At 44.9% G+C, this 25264-nt stretch overlaps 1 protein-coding gene across 8 annotated transcripts in view; it reads left to right on the top strand.

The window, feature by feature from the left end:
• Positions 1 to 25264, top strand: part of patj (PATJ crumbs cell polarity complex component) — a 191767-nt gene that overhangs the window by 62623 nt on the left and 103880 nt on the right. For all 8 annotated transcript variants that reach the window (XM_035775912.2, XM_035775904.2, XM_035775920.2 and 5 more), the window contains one exon: positions 654 to 759. In XM_035775912.2, the coding sequence (XP_035631805.1) occupies positions 654 to 759 (106 nt within the window). The remainder of the gene's footprint in view (positions 1 to 653; positions 760 to 25264) is intronic.

Below are 25264 nucleotides of genomic sequence, written 5' to 3'. Positions count from 1 at the left end.
ATGAGACTGATGGGGACCGACGCTGCCAGTGAGCGATGTTGCCCCCATTTTAGAGGTCTGAGAATGTAGACGAGGAGCATTTTCACATTTCAGCACATGTACTGCACAGTTACATTTCCCAAACACTTTATTGCGATAGGGAGATGCTCGAGTGCTTTCGGGTAGATTTCATCCTCCTTCCCTTTTCCCCTCACTCCTGGAGGCGCAGGCCCTCTTCTTTATTTCTTTTTTTCTTCTCCAAGGCTGCTCTTTGACATTTCCAAGGACCGGGTCACCTTTCATCTTGGGTGAACACTTCCTCAAGCAGAGAGGTAGACATTCAAGTCACCTGTACGGTTCCTTCTGATTCGGTGCAGATGAATGGTAGGAGGTGAGGAAGAAAGCTACTTTAGACTCTGTCGGGGATGGATCCCTTTGATCCTGACAGCTGTAACACCGGTTCTATGAACTAAATTGTGCAGTTAGTTGGCTACTTTAAAAAATAAACGAAATCCACAGCAGGCAGCTTTTTAATTGGGTGGCTGGCTGGTTCTGGCCCGCGGGGCAGTAGTTGTCCCGTGTCTACCCTCGCCCCACACCTGTGATTCATATCTTTGATGTTTCTGAGAAGCATGGTGTCTTTTTTTTTTTTTTTTTTTTTCCCTAATCTGCAGAACGCAGCAGTAGGAGGCGCCCCTCCCCCGATGAGACTCCCCCCGCCCTACCGGCCCCCCAGTCAGCTGACAGAGGAGCAGGACGAGGAGCTGGAAGAGGCCAAAGGTCAGTCTTTGCTCTCTTGACCAATCGTAAACTGTGTTGCCTCTGACCAGTTGTCAGCTGTGTTCTTGGGTTCGTCCAATGAAAACTTTGCCTTGGTGTGTGTATATAAGCCTTAAAGGGATAGTTCACCTAAACTACAGCATTATTTGAATATTTATTGGATCTTGGAAAGTCATTTGAGCAATTGGTTAAACTATCCTTTTAAGTGAAAGTCAATCAACTGTCCCTGTCTGGCTCTGAGCTCCACTCTATTGCCCTGGTCCCTTCAGACTTCAGACCCTCCATTAGGGGTGTTGACTGGAGTTCAGCTAGCCTGGATTCCCACAAGGTAAACGATGGTGAAACGGAGCATTATAGTTGGATTCCAGGCTAGAGTTCCAGCACCCATACAATGCCGAAGTGCTTTAAGCCCCCGGTGTAAAAACACTACACAAACCCAATCTATACTTACAATGTGTTCCCTATTCACCACCTCCACCGATTTCCCAACAATCAACAAAGTCAGTGAAGCTGCAACTCTTAGGGAATGGAGGTGAGCTCATTGCTGTGTTTTCGTTCCAATGCTTCACCTCCCCTAAGCTATTATAGTGGGTGGCTTACGCCTGTCTGTCCAGTGTGCCCCGAAGGGTTTCCTCTTTCAACTGCTCCTCCACATGGGAGAGAGGATGCACAAATACCACACACACACACACAGGTTATGAAAGCTTTTCCTTCTGACAACTTGTGGGGCGAGATGAGGTAAACGTTGGAGTCGTCTCCACCGCAATCAACGCTACGTTAATTCAGTAGATGTCACAGTGATTGTTGAAATGGAATTGTTAGGAATGACTGGTACATTTTAAGACTTTCTTGAATGATATATTTTTTTTGCCAGACACACACACCCACACCGTTTGTTCGCATGTAATGGGGGAATTTGCAGTCGCCTCTGCTACCATCTTTGCTGCTTTAGTTCTGTAAATGTTAGCTCAAGCTTTTAAAAGGCATTGTAAAGACAATGGACATTGGCAAACACTGATCCTAGATCAAGACCATGGGTGGTAAATGGAAGGGCTGCGCTGGAGGGCGAATGTCACGGCATACTGATTCCAGACCTGGGTTCAAATACTATTCGAAAACGTTGAATTACTTTGATCTTTCGCTCGAATCTGCCTTACTCCAGGGGTTTCCCGTTTTGTGACTATGCTGTTGGCCCGTTAAGCCAGGTAAGGTCCATTGAGCACAGATAAAGCCATTTGAAATGATTTTGAATAGTGTTTGAACCCCGGTGTCATGTGGAAATGACTCACTGGAAATCCTCAACAAAGACGAGCCTGTTTGGCAACGTTAATACTACTGTACATGGAGTGGTTCTGAATGAATGCTGTGACGTAATCCCAAGAAATACACAGAAACGTGTCTGTATAGGCAACGAGGTAGCACTCAACATCTAGTGTAGTCAAATCTAGGCCTAGAGGTACTCAATAGCTTGGCCAGAAAGTTTGTGGCACAACGTTTTGCTACTGTATGCCAGAATGAATATGACCATGTCCATGTGTATTGAATATGACCCATGTGTATTCATTAGAGCGCACAGTAGCAAAACGTTTGCACATTGTTTTTCTTTCTTATTGGACATGGAAGTCTCCCCTGGTGTCCCAGGTCTCAATCCCTGATAGAAGGGCTCATGTCAAAAGTAGTACATTATGTAGGGAATAGGTTGACATTTGGCACATTCATTTGATTTTTATGTTGATCTAATAAAGATTTTATGAATTTGTCACGAATGTGGTCAGCTGTAATCATGCAATAATCACTAGGACACAACGTACATTAGCATAATGCCTGTTGTTCTATGCATGAATAATTTGTTTGGCCGGCTAGATAATTGCTATCGGGGACAGGCACTTCAAATAGGCATATACATATTTTTAAAAGTCCTCTGTATAGCTCCAAAATCGGTGTAAAATTTCATTGAATTCTACAAAGTGGGCGAGACCCAAGAACCACACAGTCCATTCTCCCTTGTGATGTACGTCCTTGAGTTATAGGTTATGGGATGCCAAAGTATTTTGGACTGAACTTGTGTGTGTGTGTGTGTGTGTGTGTGTGTGTGTGTGTGTGTGTGTGTGTGTGTGTGTGTGTGTGTGTGTGTGTGTGTGCACTCTGAATCAATGTGTGTGTGCACTCTGAATCAATGTGTGCAGCGTTACAGTAAATGAATGCCACCATCTGGACCACGGTTCTGGTTGGAAAGAACACTGCGGGGAAGACGATTCACTAGTGGCCAGGCAATGGAGGAGGGAGAGAGAAATGTGTGTTGCAGCCAGAGCTGGCATTTATCCCAGCCTGGCAACATGTCTTCTAGCCGGATGAATAATTGAGGAGGCAGCCAGCGCAGTTTGGGTCCTGGATGCTGTTTGACTGAAACATATCAGACAATATACCGCGGATATGATGCAAAAATATTTGTTTACTGTTCTATTAATGTTGGTAACCATTTTATAATAGCAATAACCCTTAGGGGTTTGTGGTATATGGCCAATATATCCCCAGCTAAGGGCTGCGTCCAGGCACTCTGCGTTGCGTCGTACCAAAGAACAACCCTTAGCTATGGCCATATACCACACCCCTTCTGGCCTTATTGCTTAAATATACCACACCCCCTCGGGCCTTATTGCTTAAATATACCACACCCCCTCAGGCCTTATTGCTTCACCTCACTAGGGTACGTGGGATGCTAGCGTCCCACCTGGCCAACATCCAGTGAAATTGCAGAGCGCCAAATTCAAAAACAGAAATACTCATTATAAAAATTCATAAAACATACAAGTGTTATAAATAATAATAATAATCTCCTTGTTAATCTGACCACGGTGTCAGATTTCAAAAAGGCTTTACGGCGAAAGCATACCATGCGATTATCTGAGAACAGCGTCCAGCAGACAAATCATTACAAACAGTAACCAGCCAAGTAGAAGAGTTACACAAGTCAGAAATAGAGAAAATGAATCACTTACATTTGATATTACACTTCATATGGTTGCACTCAGAAGACATTCATTTACTTAATAAATGTTCGATTTGTTCGATAAAGTCTCTCTCTTTATCCAAAAACCTCAGTTTTGTTCAGTAATGCACAGGCTCAAATGCAGTCACGAAGCTTGTAGAAACATGTCAAACAATGTTTATAATCAATCCTAAGGTTTGTTTTTAGCCTAAATAATCGATAATATTTCAACCGGACAATAACGTTGTCTATTTAAACAAGAAAGGCGAGCTCTCGTTCTCGCACATGAAAAATCTCAAGTCACTGTAGTGTCCACTCATTCAGACTGGTCTTACTCCCTCATTTTTCAGAATAGAAGCTTGAAACTATTTCTAAAGACTGTTGACATCTTGAGGAAGGCATAGGAAGTGCAATTTGAGTCCTAAGTCAATGGATACTGTAAAGGCAATAGAAAACTACAAAAATAAATATAAATCCTACTTCCTGGATGGGTCTTTATCAGGTATTCGCCTGACAAAGCAGTTCTGTTATACTCAGACATTATTTTAACAGTTTTGGAAACTTTAGTGTTTTCTATCCAAATATATATATATTGCTAAAAAAAAATAAAGGGAACACTTAAACAACACAATGTAACTCCAAGTCAATCACACTTCTGTGAAATCAAACTGTCCACTTAGGAAGCATCACTGATTGACAATAAATTTCACATGCTGTTGTGCAAATGGAATAGACAACAGGTGGAAATTATAGGCAATTAGCAAGACACCCCTAATAAAGGAGTGGTTCTGCAGGTGATGACCACAGACCACTTCTCAGTTCCTATGCTTCCTGGCTGATGTTTTGGTCACTTTTGAATGCTGGCGGTGCTTTCACTCTAGTGGTAGCATGAGACGGAGTCTACAACCCACACAAGTGGCTCAGGTAGTGCAGCTCATCCAGGATGGCACATCAATGTGAGATGTGGCAAGAAGGTTTGCTGTGTCTGTCAGCATAGTGTCCAGAGCATGGAAGCGCTACCAGGAGACAGGCCAGTACATCAGGCGACGTGGAGGAGGCCGTAGGAGGGCAACAACCCAGCAGCAGGACCGCTACCTCCCCCTTTGTTAGGAGGAGCAGGAGGAGCACTGCCAGAGCCCTGCAAAATGACCTCCAGCAGGCCACAAATGTGCATTTGTCTGCTCAAACGGTCAGAAACAGACTCCATGAGGGTGGTATGAGGGCCCAACGTCCACAGGTGGGGGTTGTGCTTACAGCCCAACACCGTGCAGGACGTTTGGCATTTGCCAGAGAACACCAAGAGTGGCAAATTCGCCACTGGCGCCCTGTGCTCTTCACAGATGAAAGCAGGTTCACACTGAGCACATGTGACAGACGTGACAGAGTCTGGAGACGCCGTGGAGAACGTTCTGCTGCCTGCAACATCCTCCAGCATGACCGGTTTGACGGTGGGTCAGTTGTGGGGTGGCATTTCTTTGGGGGGCCGCACAGCCCTCCATGTGCTCGCCAGAGGTAGCCTGACTGTCATTGGGTACGGAGATGAGATCCTCAGACCCCTTGTGAGACCATATGCTGGTGCAGTTGGCCCTGGGTTCCTCCTAATGCAAGACAATGATAGACCTCATGTGGCTGGAGTGTCAGCAGTTCCTGCAAGAGGAAGGCATTGATGCTATGGACTGGCCCGCCCGTTCCCCAGACATGAATCCAATTGAGCACATCTGGGACATCATGTCTCGCTCCATCCACTAACGCCACGTTGCACCACAGACTGTCCAGGAGTTGGCGGATGCTTTAGTCCAGGTCTGGGAGGAGATCCCTCAGGAGACCATCCTCCACCTCATCGGGAGCATGCCCAGGCGTTGTAGGGAGGTCATACAGCCACGTGGAGACCACACACACTACTGAGCCTCATTTTGACTTGTTTTAAGGACATTACATCAAAGTTGGATCAGCCTGTAGTGTGGTTTTCCACTTTAATTTTGAGTGTGACTCCAAATCCAGACCACCATGGATTGATAAATTTGATTTCCATTGATAATTTTTGTGATTTTGTTGTCAGCACATTCAACTATGTAAAGAAAAAAGTATTTAATAAGAATATTTCATTCATTCAGATCTAGGATGTGTTATTTTAGTGTTCCCTTTATTTATTTTTTGTGTGTGTGTGTGTGTGTGTGTGTGTGTGTGTGTGTGTGTGTGTGTGTGTGTGTGTGTGTGTGTGTGTGTGTGTGTGTGTGTGTGTGTGTGTGTGTGTGTGTGTGTGTGTGTGTGTGTGTCACACCCCCCCGGGCCTTACTGTAACCTATAGGCTACAGAATATGCATACTGTGCATGTACTGTGCATTTGGACTTTATTCAGACCCCTTGACCTTGTCCACATTTTGTTACGTTACAGCCTTGTTCTAAAATGGATTAAAATAGTTCTCACACAATAGTGTGACAAAGCACAAACAGGTTTTTAGAAATGTTAACAAATGTATTACAAATAAATAAAACATTTTACCTAAGTATTCAGACCCTTTACTCAGTACTTCATTGAAGCACCTTTGGCAGCAATTACACCCTCGAATCTTCTTGGGCATGATTCTACAAGCTTGGCACTCCAGTATTTTGGGAGTCTCCCATTCTTATCTGCAGATCCTCTCAAGCTTTGTCAGGTTGGAAGGGGAGCGTCGCTGCACAGCTATTTCCAGGTCTCTCCAGAGGTGTTTGATTGGGTTTAAGTCAGGGCTTTGGCTGAGCCATTCAAGGACATTCGGATCAAGGATCTCTCTGTACTTTTCTCCATTCAATTTTCTCTCGATCCTGACGAGTCTCCCACAGCATAATGCTGCCACCACAATATTTCACCGTAGGGATGATGCCAGGTTTCCTCCAGACGTGACGATTGGCATTCAGGCCAAAGAGTTCAATCTTGGTTTCATCAGACCAGAGAATCTTGTTTCCCATGGTCTGAGAGTCCTTTAAGTGCCTTTTGGTAAACTCCAAGCGGGCTGTCATGTGCCTTTTTACTGAGGAGTGGCTACCATAAAGGCCTAATTAGTGGAGTCCTGCAGAGATGAATGTCCTTTTGGAATGTTCTCCCATCTCCACAGAGCACCTCAAGAGCTCTTGTCAATGACCATTGGGTTCTTGGTCACCTCCCTTACCAAGGCCCTTCTCCCGTGATTTCTCAGTTTGGCCCGGCGACCAGATCTAGGACGAGTCTTGGTGGTTCCAAACCTGTACCATTTAAGAATGATGGAGGCCACTGTGTTCTTGGACCTTCGATGCTGCAAAAATGTTTTGGTACCCTTCCCCAGATCTATTCCTCGACACAATCCTGTCTCTGAGCTCTACGGACAATTCCTTCGGCCACGTGGCTTGGTTGTTGTTCAGACATGGTTAGAATTGTGTAAATTCGAATCTGGTATCAGGATAAATATAACAATGAGTCACCGATTGTATACTATGTATTTTTTATTAGCTAAGTAATAAATGGCAAATGCAACTTTTGTATATACGGGCTCACTGTAATACCACGCAGGGCAGAACAGAGAACTGACAAGATGTATGTAAACAGTGTTCTTATACTGTGATAGGCCAACAGACTGGTTGGGACAATGTCTTATCACAGTAGAGGCTGAGCGTGGTTTAGACTTGCTCAGCCTATCGCAGGCGCTCAGGCGGGTCCCCGTCTCTTGGCGCTTCATGGAGTTCTCCCTCCGTCGATGTATAGATTCTTACTGTTCTGGTATCGCAGCCTAGTTGTAACAGTTGCTCAGTTCCTGCTATTGTGTTGTTCAGTATTTTTCCATCTCAGTTAAACCTCGTGATGACCACCCCTCCCTATCACAACTTTGTAAGATACAGCAAGTCACACCATGTGCTCAATATTGTTACATACAAACACAAGGACAAAGCATCTGCTGGGCTGTTATCTACAGTTTTGCAACATGCAGGTCACACCATGTTACTCAGTTCTTGTCACACACAAACAGGCAAGTAGCAAGCAGTTGTTTAATCTCATAATGATGCTCAAGTGCACAAATGCAGACACCTCACACAACCAACATCTGATAATATTTAATCATATATATGCTAATGGCTATAATGTAAAATACAGGATCCCACAACATGCACTGTCAACTGTAGGACATTACATGTCCAATCAATTGAATTCACCACAGATGGACTCAAATCAAGTTGTAGAAATATCTCAAGGATGATCAATGTCAAGTCTCATGGTAAAGGGTCTGAATACTTATGGAAATGTATTTCTGTTTTATTTTTAATAAATTTGCAAAAATTAATTTAAAAAAACTGATTTCACTTTGTCGGTATGGTGTGGAGATTGATGAAGGGAAAAAAACAATATAATCAAATTTAGAATAAGGCTGTCATGTAACAAGTGGAACAAGTCAATAAGTCTGAATACTTTCCAAATGCACTGTATGTAGAGGCAAGAAGATGCACACTTGTCGCGTGAACTGTTTATTCACACACACTCAAACTGATCCACACATTGCTCAAATGCAAACTGTACATTCACTATTCTATATGAGAAATTCAGAGCCACAGGGCTTTGCTCAGACATTGGAGAACTCAGAATAGCGACAAGTATCTCACCTACAGTACTACTGTAATAAATAAGACCTCAGATCTTTTCTGTCCTGGTGTTTTGAGATTGTTTTGTTTGATAAATGGCCTTGCCCCCAGTGAAGCCATTGTCCTTGGAGAAGATAACAGTTGGGATCGCACTGTAGTGTGGAGTCACTGTACTGTAGTCTTGCAAAACCAGAAAGCATGTTTGAGTTGGTGCAAAATTGGTGTCTGATTGTTGTGTGTGCTTGCTTGCGCGTGTGTGTGTCAGTGGTGTAAAAGTACCCATTTGTCATACTTTAGTAAAAGTGAAGATAGCTTAATTGAACATTTCTCAAGTAAAAGTTCACACTGCAAAATACTACTTGAGTGAAAGTATTCGGTTTTAAATATTCTTAAGTATCAAAAGTAATTGTAATTGCTCAAATATACTTTAGTATCAAAATAATTTTAAATTCCCTATCATTTTAAATTCGCGACCAGGGATGTTCTCTTGATAAGTGTGTGAATTGGATCATTTTCTGTCCTGCTAAGCATACAAAATGTAACTAGTACTTTTTTGGTGTGAGGGAAAATGTATGGAGTAAAAATGACATTTTCTTTAGGAATGTAGTAAAGTAAAAGTTGTCAAAAATATAAATAGTTAACTACAGACCCCCAAATACTTCAGTACTTTAAAGTACTTTTCACCACTGCTGTGTGTGTAGTTTAACATATCGCTGTAACAGAATTGGTGTGTGTGTGTGCGCGTGTCACATGTAACTAGTCATGTTTGTGGTGGCTCATTGTTAGTTTCCTTAAGTCTCGCTGGTTTACAATGTGTCCCCAATGTGCAAGAGGACAATGTGCATTGGTATAGTACAGCCTCTGTTTTCTTGATTGATTCGACTGTCATTGCATAGGAAAAATCTATAAATTACACATGGCAGAGGCGTATAGAAGTCACTGCAAGGCAAAACAAACACTGGTCTCGCACCCTGTCGTTTTGTCGCTGTGAGAGCGAAGAAGCACGTTGACTAGATGCTGAGGTCTGTAGTGTGTCTCTTTGTGTTATCATATTCTAACAGCAGTGTCCGTCAAGAGAGGCTTGAGTGCTTATCCATGTACCTCCATCGTTTCTAATACGTGTGTGCACGTTCCTGAGTTCAGTCATGTGCTGAGATGGCGCAAGGGGGATTCCCAGGTAGGTGAGTGTGAGACACTTGGTAGTTTAGGCTTCCTTTTCAGAGGAAGTAGACTGTTAGTGATTCAGCAACACCACTCTGCCAGTTCTTTGTGATCTTGCGAGGGGCTACCGTCCACACAATACACTACCGCACCACACTCGCGCCTGTCTACTAGCTAGTAGCTACATTTCCCTTTCACATGTATGCAAACGAGTCACCTTTCGGGGCGAAATTCACCGTTCTGAATCCAAAGTAGGTGCCCTACGTGATTCGTGTAGATCCGACGAGGAAAGTTTGGGCGAGGGCTGTATCCAAGACTCACCCAATCGTTCACATAACAACAGAATGCAGCAAGTGACTGAAGAGACGAGACAACCAATTTGCTAGTTACAGCATTAGCGCGCGCTCTGGAAAGACAGCGGGAGAGTGGAAAGGAAGTTTGCCAGTTAACCTGTTGCGACGAGCAATCCCGTATCCGGGATCGTAATTATAGCCTCAAGCTCATTACCATAACGCAACGTTGACTATTCATGAAAATCGCAAATGAAATTAAATAAATATATTGGCTCTCAAGCTTAGCCTTTTGTTAACAACACTGTCATCTCAGATTTTCAAAATGTGCTTTTCAACCATAGCAAAACAAGCATTTGTGTAAGAGTATTGATAGCTAGCATAGCATTAAGCCTAGCATTCAGCAGGCAACATTTTCACAAATCCAAGAAAAGCATTCAAATAAAATCATTTACCTTTGAAGAACTTCGGATGTTTTCAATGAGGAGACTCTAAGTTAGATAGCAAATGTTCAGTTTTTCCAAAAATATTATTTGTGTAGGAGAAATCGCTCCGTTTTGTTCATCACGTTTGGCTGAGAAAAACCCCAGAAAATTCAGTCATCAAAACGCTGAACTTTTTTCCAAATTAACTCCATAATATCGACAAACATGGCAAACGTTGTTTGGAATCAATCCTCAAGGTGTTTTTCACGTATCTATTCGATGATAAGTCATTCGTGGCAGTTTGGTTTCTCCTCTGAATCACATGGAAAATTACATGCAGCTGGAGATTACGCACCAATTTCGACGGAGGACACCAGGCGGACACCTGGTAAATGTAGTCTCTTATGGTCAATCTTCCAATGATATGCCTACAAATACGTCACAATGCTGCAGACACCTTGGGGAAACGACAGAAAGTGTCGGCTCGTTCCTGGTGCATTCACAGCCATATAAGGAGATATTGGAACACAGCGCCTCAAATCTGGCTCACTTCCTGTTTGAAGTTTCATCTTGGTTTTGCCTGTAGCATTAGTTCTGTGGCACTCACAGACAATATCTTTGCAGTTTTGGAAACGTCAGTGTTTTCTTTCCAAAGCTGTCAATTATATGCATAGTCGAGCATCTTTTCGTGACAAAATATCTTGTTTAAAATGGGAATGTTTTTTTTATCCATAAATTAAAAGAGCGTCCCCTATATCCAAGAAGTTAACAGCAGCGCTTCCCCTGAACGATAACGAAGAGGTAGGTGAGACGCCTGACCACGGAGACGGGGGTGAGGTGATGAAGCGTACTTCACGAGTTGTAACCAAAAAACAACCGGCATTTAGATTGTTTGAGGTGAGGGAGAAGTGGTGGAACAAGAATGGTTAGAATTGTTAAGTATCTTGCTACAGTAGCTGGATCAAATTCTCTGTTAGCTAGCCAGAGAAATGTTGAGCAAATTTAGCTGATCAAATAGAGTTTATGGTGTGAAGATTTGCTGGCTCTAATAAAGTCAGACCCCTAGCTAGCTAGCGTTAGTAACCTAACCAATTCTCTATAGTATTAGCTGGTAATGTTCCTGTTCCTCTAGTTATAATGTGTTATTTGCTTTCTGGACCCTGCCAATCTGTGTGAAATGTTAAAAAGCTAATGAACTAACTACAATCTGTGAACCAACAGTAGTGTTTTCTCTCTACAGTATGTGGTTAATTTTCAGAATGAGAATTAGGTGAAAATGAGGCCTTGTTGAACAAGTGTATTCAGGGATCAAGTGTAGCTGAAGCTGGGCCTGGCTTAAGATGGATGTCACTATAGAGGTGAAAGGAACCCCCCCACACTTTCCCTCTTTCTCACTTTTTCTATACAGTGGATAAAAAGAGGTATGCCAGGAGTACTCTCTGCCTGAAAGAGATCCATTTCGCCAACAAAGGGTCTCATGCTCTGCTGGCACATTGTAGAACAAAGTCCACAGGCAGAAAGTGTACAATGTAATAATGTGCAGTGCATCCCAAAGATATTGCTTTTGTTGTGTTGAATTTGACAGTAACACTGAGTGAGGGGGGATTCTTTTTGCACACATATGGAGCCTTGTGCACTTGATCGACGTCTACTATAGTGGCCACTAAAATAGAGCAACAATAGAATGCCTGTTTGTTTCATTCTATTTCTTCATTCAGATGTTTTTTTCCTAAGTGCAATATTTAGATGTGGTGAGGTCACAAGCGTTCTATTATAAAGGCTGTCATGGCTAACTGCAAAATTAGTGTATTGTTTTTTTCCTCAAGACTTGAGTGTCATTTAGTAATGTCTAGGCAACAAATAACATTCGATTGCTTCCTTTACATTTTTTTAGCTGCGAGTTAGGTTCACATGATCCACTTTTTATTTTAAAAACAGACTGATCATGTAGATCATATTCTTTGTTATTTAATTAGTTAAAACCTGCATTTCCCCCTAACATGGATGTTATTATTATTATTTTTTTTGCATGTTCCAGTGCGAAATAAAATAATGTCACCATTTTGGACCCTCATCAGTTTGTGTCCCTGCTCTCAGCTCCGACGAGTGACTAGTCATGTTTCTGCCCGTTGGCAGGTGCCTGTGTGTATCTTTCATCACAACACCCTACCTAGCATTAAATGCATATGAACACTGCCTCAAACGTCATATTGAGTATGAGACAACGGAACGTTAATACCACCACAGTGGTATGTTAATCACACAACTGTCTATGGGGTTTGAATCCAAGCATCCACATCATTCTCCCATTGGCATCAATGCATGACTAAGTGAAAATCTAACTTAAGTGGAAGTTAGGGTTCAGCCCTTTATGAATATAGCCTGGCCTATATGATAACAATTATACGTTATTATAAATGGATCCCACCTGTCATAGTATGATGGGTGATTGATAGTGACGTTAACTCCCTGTCCATATGTGATGTGAGCTGAGTGATTGATAATTGCTGCGACGGGTGGCGGAAGGAGCTATGGATTTCTTGTTGCTCTCTAATTACACTGGCCACTCACTTTGTGTGTGCGCATGTGGTTCTCTGTGTGTGTGTGTGTATGCCACTCAGTGTGTGAGTGTGAAGTCTCCAGTGTGTTGTGTTCCTGGATAGCGCGTGTGTGTGTTAAGGATTGAAGTGGGTCAAGAGCCAGCTATACCCCAATCATTGTCACACTGACTGGTACTAAGGCCCAGCCTGTCTTATCTGTATGTATGTCTGTCAAAAAGCCTGTTAAGTCTGTCTGTGTGTGTCTGTACCTAGTCCTTCTTTGTCTGTCTGAGAGCCAGTCTGTCTGCGTAGTCTCTCACTGCAGGGGAGGGGTACCTTAAATGACAATTTGCTGCAGTCACAGCCCGTCTGTCGCTCCGCTGCTGCAGTCACAGCCCATCTGTCGCTCCGCTGCTGCAGTCACAGCCCGTCTGTCGCTCCGCTGCTGCAGTCACAGCCCGTCTGTCGCTCCGCTGCTGCAGTCACAGCCCGTCTGTCGCTCCGCTGCTGCAGTCACAGCCCGTCTGTCGCTCCGCTGCTGCAGTCACAGCCCGTCTGTCGCTCCGCTGCTGCAGTCACAGCCCGTCTGTCGCTCCGCTGCTGCAGTCACAGCCCGTCTGTCGCTCCGCTGCTGCAGTCACAGCCCGTCTGTCGCTCCGCTGCTGCAGTCACAGCCCGTCTGTCGCTCCGCTGCTGCAGTCACAGCCCGTCTGTCGCTCCGCTGCTGCAGTCACAGCCCGTCTGTCTCTCCGCTGCTGCAGTCACAGCCCGTCTGTCGCTCCGCTGCTGCAGTCACAGCCCGTCTGTCGCTCCGCTGCTGCAGTCACAGCCCGTCTGTCGCTCCGCTGCTGCAGTCACAGCCCGTCTGTCGCTCCGCTGCTGCAGTCACAGCCCGTCTGTCGCTCCGCTGCTGCAGTAACAGCCCGTCTGTCGCTCCGCTGCTGCAGTCACAGCCCGTCTGTCGCTCCGCTGCTGCAGTCACAGCCAGTCTGTCGCTCCGCTGCTGCAGTCACAGCCCGTCTGTCGCTCCGCTGCTGCAGTCACAGCCCGTCTGTCGCTCCGCTGCTGCAGTCACAGCCCGTCTGTCGCTCCGCTGCTGCAGTCACAGCCCGTCTGTCTCTCCGCTGCTGCAGTCACAGCCCGTCTGTCGCTCCGCTGCTGCAGTCACAGCCCGTCTGTCTCTCCGCTGCTGCAGTCACAGCCCGTCTGTCTCTCCGCTGCTGCAGTCACAGCCCGTCTGTCGCTCCGCTGCTGCAGTCACAGCCCGTCTGTCGCTCCGCTGCTGCAGTCACAGCCCGTCTGTCGCTCCGCTGCTGCAGTCACAGCCCGTCTGTCGCTCCGCTGCTGCAGTCACAGCCCGTCTGTCGCTCCGCTGCTGCAGTCACAGCCCGTCTGTCGCTCCGCTGCTGCAGTCACAGCCCGTCTGTCTCTCCGCTGCTGCAGTCACAGCCCGTCTGTCTCTCCGCTGCTGCAGTCACAGCCCGTCTGTCGCTCCGCTGCTGCAGTCACAGCCCGTCTCTGTCTCTCCGCTGCTGCAGTCACAGCCCGTCTCTGTCTCTCCGCTGCTGCAGTCCTGCTCTGTGGCTCACATAGTGCTTTTTGGACTTGTTGGAATGCTAGGGTACTGGAGAACTCTAAACAATAGCAGTTCAGTTACTAGAGCCCTGGTGACGGGCTATAAGACAGAGCAGGAAAAGTATTGGCTTTAACATGAGACATGACTGTTTCAGTCCCAAATGGCACCACATTCACGTCATACTGTCGTTCACTACTTTTCTATCAAAAGTAGTGAACTATATAGAGAATAGGCTGCCATTTGGGACCGGCCCACTGAGTTGTCATTCATTCACGTCCTGATATTTGACAATATCTGATGTTTCCTCTGGTGTAGTGTGAAATGGTGGTTTCTATGTTGATTTTGGGGTGAACTGTCCCTTTAGCTGGTGTTTGGTGTGGGTACCTAGGGTGGTGACGGGAGCTCAGCTTTCTCTTGGTGTGGGGATATGTGTGTGAAGGGTAGGTCAGCCTGTGTTTTGTCAAGCTCTAGGTAGGAAAATTGATGTGATGTCTGAAGAGCTGTTGCTGTTCTCAATGTTGCTTATAAACTAGTCAATGTGCATAGCTTAAAACACCTTTCAGAGTTTGATAAGAGTTTCAAGAACCAACCGGATCTGAGCCATGCTTGGTAGGGCTGGGAATTGGCAGGGACCTCAACATTTGATATTATCACAATACTTAGGTTCCGATATGTATTGCGACTCTCACGATTCTATATGCGTTTCGATTCGAGATTTTTGTGATTTCAGGCACAGCCGACTAGCGCTAGCTAACGCTACCTACAGTAGTTATTTTCATGTTTATAAATCAATACTCAAATCAATATAATATCGTCCATAAATACAATTGTGATATTTACCTATCAATGGGTTATTTTTCTCCCCCCAACATGAATGCTTGGAGGAATAATGGAAATTCTATAACTGCTCATTTGAATACCAAGGCATAAAGCCTTCGTCAGTGTGTTGGCCTTACTGAGACAGACCCGACTAGGGCATGATTGCGGTTTGTCCCTTTGTTTGTCCTGAGCCGTGATGCATGTTTCTGACATATTTAGCCCTACGTCGTCTTCAGTCTCCTTTAGTTCTGCCTTAATTAACAACAAGTAGGCCTAACGAGCAAGCAAGCAGCCACAGAGAAATAGTCACTGTGGAGCAACGGCGTTCTCCCTCTCAACCCTCTAGTCTTTTCTGTTCTCTCTTTCTGTTACCCTTCGGGCTGTCACTTCTGGTCATCCTTCTCCCTTCCTCTCTTCTGTCTCTCTCCCCTTTTTTCTTTCTCCCTTGTTTTTTTTCTATATTCCCCCCTCTCCTCCTTACCCCCCTTCCATTACACATGCTACCTCTCCCCTGAGTCCGGTGGCGACAAGACAGTGGAGTCCCTCTCTCTCTCTTAAACCCCCCTCGTTCCTCCTTCCTTCCTCTGCGTGTTTGTTTGTGTCTAGAGAGCCGTTTAATGGACTGTTCCGCAGCTGGGAGCTGAATATCAGCATCTCTGTATATTTAAGACCCAAACTAATCGCCTCTGCATTTTACAGACCGCGTCGCATTTATAGAAGGCAAGAAGACCCTGTTTGCAGCTCTCGATCCTAACACTGTCGTGTTGAGTGTATTAGGTTTCTCTCATAGAAGGCTTAACAAACAAGGGCTAAGCCCATATTAGACATAGCAATTTTGAAAACAGCAACATGCACTATTAACTTTAAATGAAACACTAGTGTTTTTTTTGAGCTGGAGGGCTAGTGACCTTTTAATCCCCCCCCCCTTTTTATTTTTAAGACCAGTTAAGCGACGATTTAGACCTGTTATTAGCCTTGCTAAGGAAGTTAACGAGCAGCAAAGGAAAAGGCTTTAATCTGTGTCTTTCTCTTTGTCTTTGCAGGGGGGCGTATTGGCTGACGGTTGTCTGTTGCCGGGCGGCTAAGGGTGGGGCCAGGGATGTAACCTAACCAATAGAACGTCTGTACTAACATAAGAGAGTGGGGAAAATGCCCACCTTGTGCACTGTGTGTTATTTCCCCTTTTGTAGCCTGTGGCTGGTTGAATTTCTTCTCTAATAAAGTGTTTCTCAATACATTCCTGGGGCACCCCAAGGCTTTGTATTGTGTACACTTTATTTGAATCTAGGGCTTGGCGATGAGTTGAATAAGGTGTGATATTTCTGGGCTAGAACAAGGTGCACCACGTGGGAACTCCCGACTCCCGAGGGGATTATGGCTTGAACTTTCTCTCCCCCTTTCAGCTTGACTTTCGCCACAGTGAAGTTAATACTTTGAGTAGTTTTCTGACTGTTTTTGGTGTTGTGACTATATGCTTCAAGGGGCTCACAAGACGTATGTGGCAGGGTCTACAGGAAATCACGGAGTAGAATAAGAAAACCATCTACGTCACGGACACCGACGTCACACTTCCCGACAAACGAAACACCTTCGCCCGCTTTGAGGACAATACAGTGCCACCGTCGTGGCCCGCGAACATGGACTGCGCCCCCTTCCTTCTCCGTGGCCGACGTGAATATAACATTGTTACAGGAATAAATTCCTCTGTTTTAATACCCAATTAAAATTAAACACTGTCAATTCATAAGAATTTGTAAGACTCTTATTTGTATAAAATGGACAGAGACCAGTCTTTAAAATCAACCAGCAGCGTTTATTCTCGAGAGTACTGCCCATGATACATTTTACCACAGGTTATAAACTGAAAATTACATCATAAGTTTTCTAACTGTCCCGTCTCTTCTTGACACTGGTACAAAGGCTGTATAGTTCTCAAGCCTTCCCACATCGTCTATCCTTACTAAGATAATTTACGATCAGAGCCAAGGTCTGCCTGTGTAGATAAGCCTTCTAGCCAGTCTAGCTATAAGTTCATTCATTTCTACCAAGGAACAGACAATCATTGTTCTAATTCTTGATTATATTTACACACATTATATTCAGTACTAGGATTATAAAGAAAATGCTTACATATACAGTAATATAATAATATTCGGATTAGTCAGTCCTGATTGAAATGTATACATAATTAGTCATTATTGATAAAAATTCCCGTAACAAACATTTAAATGTGTTAACCCTCGCAGGGCTGCAGGCCCAGACGGCATCCCTAGCCGCGTCCTCAGAGCATGCGCAGACCAGCTGGCTGGAGTGTTAACGGACATATTCAATCGCTCCCTATCCCAGTCTGCTGTCCCCACATGCTTCAAGATGGCCACAATTGTTCCTGTTCCCAAGAAGGTGAAGATAACTGAACGACTACCGCCCCGTAGCACTCACTTCTGAAGTGCTTTGAGAGACTAGTCATGGATCATATCACCTCCACCTCACCGGCCACCCTAGACCCACTTCAGTTTACATACCGCCCCAACAGGTCTACAGATGATGCAATCGCCATCACACTGCCCTATCCCATCTGGACAAGAGGAATACCTGTGTAAGAATGCTGTTCATTGACTACAGCTCAGCATTCAAAAACAAGGTACCCTCTAAGCTCATCATTAAGCTGGAGGCCCTGGGTCTCAACCCCGCCCTGTGCAATTGGGTCCTGAACTTTCTGACAGGCCGCCCCCAGGTGGTGAAGGTAGGAAATAACATCTCCACTTAGCTGACCCTAAACACTGGGGCCCCACAAGGGTGCATGCTCCGTCCCCTCCTGTATTCCTGGCCATGCATGCCTCCAACTCAATCATCAAGTTTGCGGACTACACAACAGTAGTGGGCTTGATTACCAACCATGACGAGACAGCCAGCCTACAGGAAGGAGGTGAGGGCACTGGGAGTGTGGTGTCAGGAAAACAACCTCTCACTCAACGTCAACTAAACCCCCCTATCCACATCGAAGAGACAGCAGTGGAGAAGGTGTAAAGTTTTAAGTTCCTCGGCGTACACATCACAGAACAACTGAAATGGTACACTCACACAGACAGTGTGGTGAAGGTGCAACAGCATCTCTTCAACCCCAGGAGGCTGAAGAAATGTGGCTTGTCACCCAAAACCCTGAAGAACTTTTACAGATGCACAATCGAGAGCATCCTGTCGGGCCTGTCGGGCTGTATCACAGCCTGGTACGGCAACTGCACCGCCCTCAACCGCAAGGCTCTCCAGAGGGTGGAGCAGACTGCACAACGCATCACTGGGGGCAAACTACCTGCCCTCCATGGCATCTACAGCATCAATTTATTAAATGGATCACTAGTCACTTTAAATAATGTCACTTTAATAATGTTTACACATCTTACATTACTCACATCATATGTATATACTGTATTTTGTACAATCTATTGCACCTTGCCAATGCCGCTCGGCCATCGCTCATCCATATATTTATGTTCTCAGTCACCCCTTTTAGATTTGTCTATTAGGTGGTTGTTGGGGAATTGTGAGATTACTTGTTAGATATTACTGCACTGTCGGAAGTAGAAGCACAAGAATTTCACTACACTCGCATTAACATCTGCTAATCATGTGTATGTGACCAACAAAATTTGATTTGGTTTTGATTTTATAGACTTTCTGAATATTCTTCTAGCTGAATCAAACACAGGCTGTATCTTCAGTGGCTTACTTCCCTTCGAGTACCATCTGGTCTACTCTGTTTTCCCAGTGGCGAGATGTAGACATTGTCATGAATATTATAAACGTGCGTACTTGTTGGTTTTATATCATGCAGTGCTTTGTATTGGCTCTTGTCAAGGACTACTTTTGTTTCAATGGTTTTTCATGAAGCACCTGTGTAGGCTTATAGGTTATCTTTAGCACACTCCTCCAACCCAACCCGACCTTGGGCGGCAGGGTAGCCTAGTGGTTAGAGCGTTGGACTAGTAACCTGAAGGTTGCAAGTTCAAACCCCCGAGCTGACAAGGTCATTCTGTCGTTCTGCCCCTGAACAGGCAGTTAGCCCACGTTCCTAGGCCGTCATTGAAAATAAGAATTTGTTCTTAACTGACTTGCCTGGTTAAATAAAGGTAAAATAAATTTTAAAAAATTCAAAATCGTGATGTCCTGGATTGCAGTGTCTGAATCCTGGTTTCGGAAGGCCACCAAAAATTCTGAGATTTCCATCCCCAACTACAACATTTTCCATCAAGATAGAACTGCCCAAGGGGAAGGAGTTGCAATCTACTGCAGAGAGCTCCTCCAAAGTTCTGTCATACTTTCCAGGTCTATGCCCAACAGTTCGCGCTTCTTCTTATTTCTCCAGAAATAAGTCTCTCACTGTTGCCGCCTGCCCCCTCAGCTCCAAGCTGTACCCTGGACACCATATGTGAATTGATTGCCCCACATCTATCTTAAGAGTTCGTTCTGTTAGGTGACCTAAACTGGGATATGCTTAACACTCTGAGCAATTCTACAATCTAAACTAGATGCCCTCAATCTCACACAAATTATCAAGGAACCCACCAGCTACAACCATAAATCTGTAAACATGGGCACCTTCATAGATATTATCCTGACCAACTTGCCCTCCATACACCTCTGCTGTTTTCAATCAGGATCTCAGCGACCACTGCCTCATTGCCTGCATCCGCTATGGGTCTTCGGTCAAACACTCCATAAAACACTTCTGCGAGCAGGCCTTTCTAATCGACCTGGCCCGGATGCCCTGGAAGGATATTGACCTCATCCCATCAGTAGAGGATTCCTGGTCATTATTTAAAAGTAATTTCCTCACCCTATTAAATAAGCATGCCCCTTTCAAAAAATGTAGAACTAAGAACAGATATAGCCCTTGGTTCACTCCAGACCTGACTGCCATTGACCAGCACAAAAACATCCTGTGGCGGACCGCGCTAGCATCGAATAGGATCCGTGATATGCAACTTTTCAGGGAAGTCAGGAACCAATACACAGTCAGTCAGGAAACCAAACGCTAGCATTTTCAAACAGAAATTTGCATCCTGTAGCTCAAACTCCAAAATGTTTTGGGACACTGTAAAGTCCATGGGGAATAAGAGCACCTCCTCCCAGCTGCCCACTGCACTGAGGCTAGGAAATTGATAATTTCAAGAAACATTTCTCTATGTCTGGCCATGCTTTCCTCCTGGCTAGCCCAACCCCGGCCAACCGTTCCGCACAACCCGTAGCTACTTGCCCAATCCTCGCCAGCTACTCCTTCACCCAAATCCAGATAGCAGATGTTCTGAAAGAGCTGCAAAACCTGGAGCCGTACAAATCAGCTGGACTAGACAGTCTTTCTAAAATGATCTGCCGCCAAAGTTGCAACCCCTATTACCAGTCTGTTCAACATCTCTTTCGTATAGTCCGAGATTCCTAAAGATTGGTAAGCTGCCGCGGTCGTCCCCCTCTTCAAAGGGGAGACACACTAGACCCAAACTGTTACAGACCTATATCCATCCTGCCCTGCCTTTCTAAAGTCTTCAAAAGCCAAGTTAACAAACAGATCACTGACCATTTAGAATCCCACCTTATCTTCTCCGCTGTGCAATCCGGTTTCCGAGCTGGTCACGGGTGCACCTCAGCCACGCTCAAGGTCCTAAACGATATCATAACCACCATCGATAAAAGACAGTACTGTGCAGCTGTCTTCATTGACTTGGCCAAGGCTTTTGACTTTGTCAAACACCGTATTCTTATCAGCAGACTCAACAGCCTCGGTTTCTCAAATGACTGCCTCGCATGTTTCACCAACTACTTCTCAGATGGAGTTCAGTGTGTCAAATCGGAGGGCCTGTTGTCCGGACCTCTGGCAGTCTCTATTGGGGTACCACAGCGTTCAATTCTCGGGCCGACTCTTTTCTCTGACTATATCATCGATGTCGCTCTTGCTGAGGGTGATTCCTTGATCCACCTCTATGCAGACGACACCATTCTGTATACATGTGGCCCTTCTTTGGACACTGTGTTAACAACCCTCCAAACGAGCTTCAATGCCATACAACACTCCTTCCGTGGCCTCCAACTGCTCTTAAATGCTTGTAAAACTAAATGCATGCTCTTCAACCGATCGCTGCCCGCCCGACAAGCATCACTACTTTGGACTGTTCTGACTTAGAATATGTGGACAATTACATTAAGCATCTCCAATCCAAAATTAAATATGGAATCGGCTTCCTATTTCGCAACAAAGCCTCCTTCACTCACGCTGCCAAAAATACCCCCGTAAAACTCACCATGCTGCCTGCCTATCCTCGACTTCGGCAATGTCATTTACAAATTAACCTCCCAACACTACTCAGCAAATTGGATGCAGTCCATCACTGTACCATCCGTTTTGTCACCAAAGCCCCATATACCACCCACCACTGCGACCTGTATGCTCTTGTCAGCTGGCCCTCGCTACATATTCGTCGCCAGACCCACTGGCTCCAGGTCATCTATAAGTCTTTGCTAGGTAAAGCTCTACCTTATCTCAGCTCACTGGTCACCATAACAACACCCAGCCGTAGCACGTGCTCCAGCAGGTATATTTCACTGGTCATCCCCAAAGCAAACACCTCCTTTGGCCGCCTTTCCTTCCAGTTCTCTGCTGCCAAGGACTGGAACGAATTGCAAAAATCGCTGAAGTTGGAGACCTATCACTAAATTTAAGCAACAGCTATCTGAGCAGCTTACCGATCTCTGCAGCTGTACACAGCCCATCTGTAAATAGCCCATCCAACTACCTACCTCATCCCAATATTGTTTTTATTGACTTTTTTGCTCTTTTGCACACCAGTTGTTCTACTTGCACATCATCATCTGCACATCTATCATTCGTGTTAATTTGCCAAATTGTAATTACTTCGCTACTATTGCCTTACCTCTTTACGCCATTTGCACACACTGTATATAGACCTTTTCTATTGTATTATTGACTGTACGTTTATTCCTTGTAACGCTGTCGTTTGTGTCGCACTGCTTTGCTTTATCTTGGCCACGTCGCAGTTGTAAATGAGATCTCGTTCTCAACTAGCCTACCTGGTTAAATAAAGGTGAGTTTACTTTTTTTTTTTAAATGAATGCATTTACAGGAATTTCTGCATTTAGCCTACAAAGGCTGTTGTAAGGATCTATTTTTCTTTTATTTAACTAGGCAAGTCGGTTAAGAACAAATTCTTAATTACAAGGACTGCTTACCCCGGCCAAACCTTAACCCGGATGACACTGGGCCAATTGTGCACCGCCCTATGGGACTTCCAATCATGGCCGTTTGTGATACAGCCTGGAATTGAACCAGGGTCTGTAGTGATGTTTCTAGCACTGAGATGCAGCGCCTTAGACCGCTGAGCCACTCGGGAGGCCGAATAACACGTCTCAGAATGTTTATTTAATGGCTCTATAAATGTATTCAGTATTTAACAGGCCTTTTAAGGTCTTGATCATTCCGGCTTGTTCACATGGCCACCCAGTCAACAATACAAGGATCAACCGGGATTATATCTACCTTGGTGTTCCACAATTGCTTCTATCGGTGCCCTGTTGATGCAAATGCATTGATTCCAGACTCCATTTTAAATGATTGACCTCCACTAAGGTGAGATTCAACAACAGTGTCCTTGTGAACAAGCTCCCTTTTTACCTTCCCCTCCCACCCTCTTCCTGTTGATGTCCTCCATTTGTTATGTCGCGTTGCCATGACAATCAGTCACGATGACCTCTGTTGCTGAAGCAGTTCTCTGCTCTCCTGACATATTGCGATCTCACCATATTTTTCATGGCCATCTACTTGATGTCCATTTGTGCAATAAATCATACTCGTTGTTCCTTGATGTGGGGCATTTCTTTAGAGCAATCTAACGTCTTGTCATTAACCCTTAGAAACCCAGAGAAAGTTCTCCTTGCATGAACTTGAAGCAGTGATTAGCACTGCCCAAGGAGAGACCAAACAACACTTTTATGGAGAGAGAAAAAAAGTTTGAGAAATGCATTATAAAATGTGTGGTTTGCAACACTTCATGCCCAAAGTCTCTTATGCCATTTGAACATTTCAATTGACGTATAGTCATTTGCCAAAAAATGATGATTATAAAAAAATGTGTTTCTACTCCGGTGTCTCTGGACACCTTATGAGATTTTTGCATGCATTTGATTTCAGAAACCCAACCCTGGTCTAAACCGTGTGGTAAAAATAGCTAAGGAGTCAACATATTTTGGTCAAGGGTGCATTGTAGGCCTCGCGAAATGAAAAAATGAATCGCTGCTCTACAGACGTTTTATTCAGACTTTACTTCGGAGACCTGCCGCACTCTACTCTCTCCACGAGTGGCCACGGATGCAGCTTGGTTGACTTTTTGAGTGGCAGTCCTCTCCTCTCTCGACATGCTTTTCCACTCGTGCTGAGCAGTGTCAGGAGGAGGAGAGCGGGATGGGAAGGGAGAAGAGTGACTGAGAAGAATACTGTATAGCTGCCCGTCTGTCAATATTGAAGGCAGGCAGACTCCCCAGTCATTCTCATGCAGACTCACTGTCACTCAAGTTCACCCAGCGGGATACTAGAATAAACCCACAATACCAGGGCAAATGTTCTGCGAAGGGAGGAGACGCTCGGACCAGGGCCTTGATGCACCCTACTGCCTCTATGCTATTGACAACTGTACACCCAGGTTGCATTGGTAGTACTGTGTGCAATCGGTGTGTGTCTGTGTGTGCATGCATGTTGATAGTGCTTGTGCGTGCGTGTCAACGCTTGTCCAGTCATTACACTGCAGTGTAAATGGGAGTTGACGGCAGAGCTGCAGTATGTGCCAGGCTTGGTTGATTGGCCTGGCAGTGCCCGCTACCCTGGGTGGACTGGCAGCCGGCTCTCATCCATCAACCCGGCTGGCAGGGTGCCGGGTCTTATTTGTCTGTGCCCTGGCACCTGGCTGTGATCAGTGCCAGCCTCACCCACCTAATGCCAGACTGATGGGCACAGCCTACCTCACCCTACCCTAGGCCCTGAATATAGTACCCATGGGCATGGGCACACAGACACATTGTATGACAGACACACACGTTATGACATAGATACACGCGCACACATTAGACACACACACACACATTAGACAAGCACACACAACCCCTATAACTGACACACACACACACACACCCTACCGGTAAGCCTGAAAGACCGCAGCTTATCACTGCGTTATGCTCATTTCACTTTGTTCTCACCCCTTGTACAAACAAATTCAGGATCACACACACACACTTACAGATGCAAATATTGAAGCACCCACAAACTCTCCCCAACGCACACAGTACGAGGGATGTGCATGAGTACTCGTATGGACGTCAAAACCCGATCTTTAACCAGAGATAAAAAAAAAATAATAATAATCTTTAAATACTGTACAACTATTTGGTGGAATGTTTCTTTGTGGCTGCCCGAACGGCCAAGTGAAATGTTGTCTCAAAGTTTTTCTTTCTTGAAGACTGTTAATTTGCTTTGACTCTAGTGTTCCATTTGTATATGTGCCATTGCGGGGCACAACAAAAAAGAAACCAAGCTAAGCATCGCACAGTTCTTGCCCCTGAATTCCCTTTCCCCTCAGTGTCTGTCACTCAATTGTGTTCTGACCGCTTTCTCTACGCCTATAAAAACGCATCTACGTTCCTTGACAAATGATGACAGTTTTAACACAAATAAATGGCCATTATTATTTTTAAATTCTTCAAGCTCTGTCAAAATGGTTGTTCATCATTGGTAGACAACCATTTTAAGGTCTTGCCATTAGATTTTCAAGTAGATTTAAGTAAAAACTGTAACTCGGCCACTCAGGAACATTCACTGTCTTCTTGATAAGCAACTCCAGTGTCGATTTGGCCTTTTGTATTAGGTTTTGTCCTGCTGAAAGGTGAATTCATCACCCAGTGTCTGGTGGAAAGCAGACTGAACCAGGTTTTTCCACTAGGATTTTGCCTGTGCTTCGCTCCATAAGGCTTGTTCTTTATCCTGAAAAACTCCCCAGTCCTTAACAATTACAAGCATAACCATAACATGATACAGCCACCATTATGCTTGAAAACATGGAGAG

The sequence above is a fragment of the Oncorhynchus keta genome, chromosome 1 (genome assembly GCF_023373465.1).
Source record: "Oncorhynchus keta strain PuntledgeMale-10-30-2019 chromosome 1, Oket_V2, whole genome shotgun sequence".
Lineage (NCBI taxonomy): Eukaryota > Metazoa > Chordata > Actinopteri > Salmoniformes > Salmonidae > Oncorhynchus > Oncorhynchus keta.
This window is presented reverse-complemented; position numbering and strand designations above follow the sequence as displayed.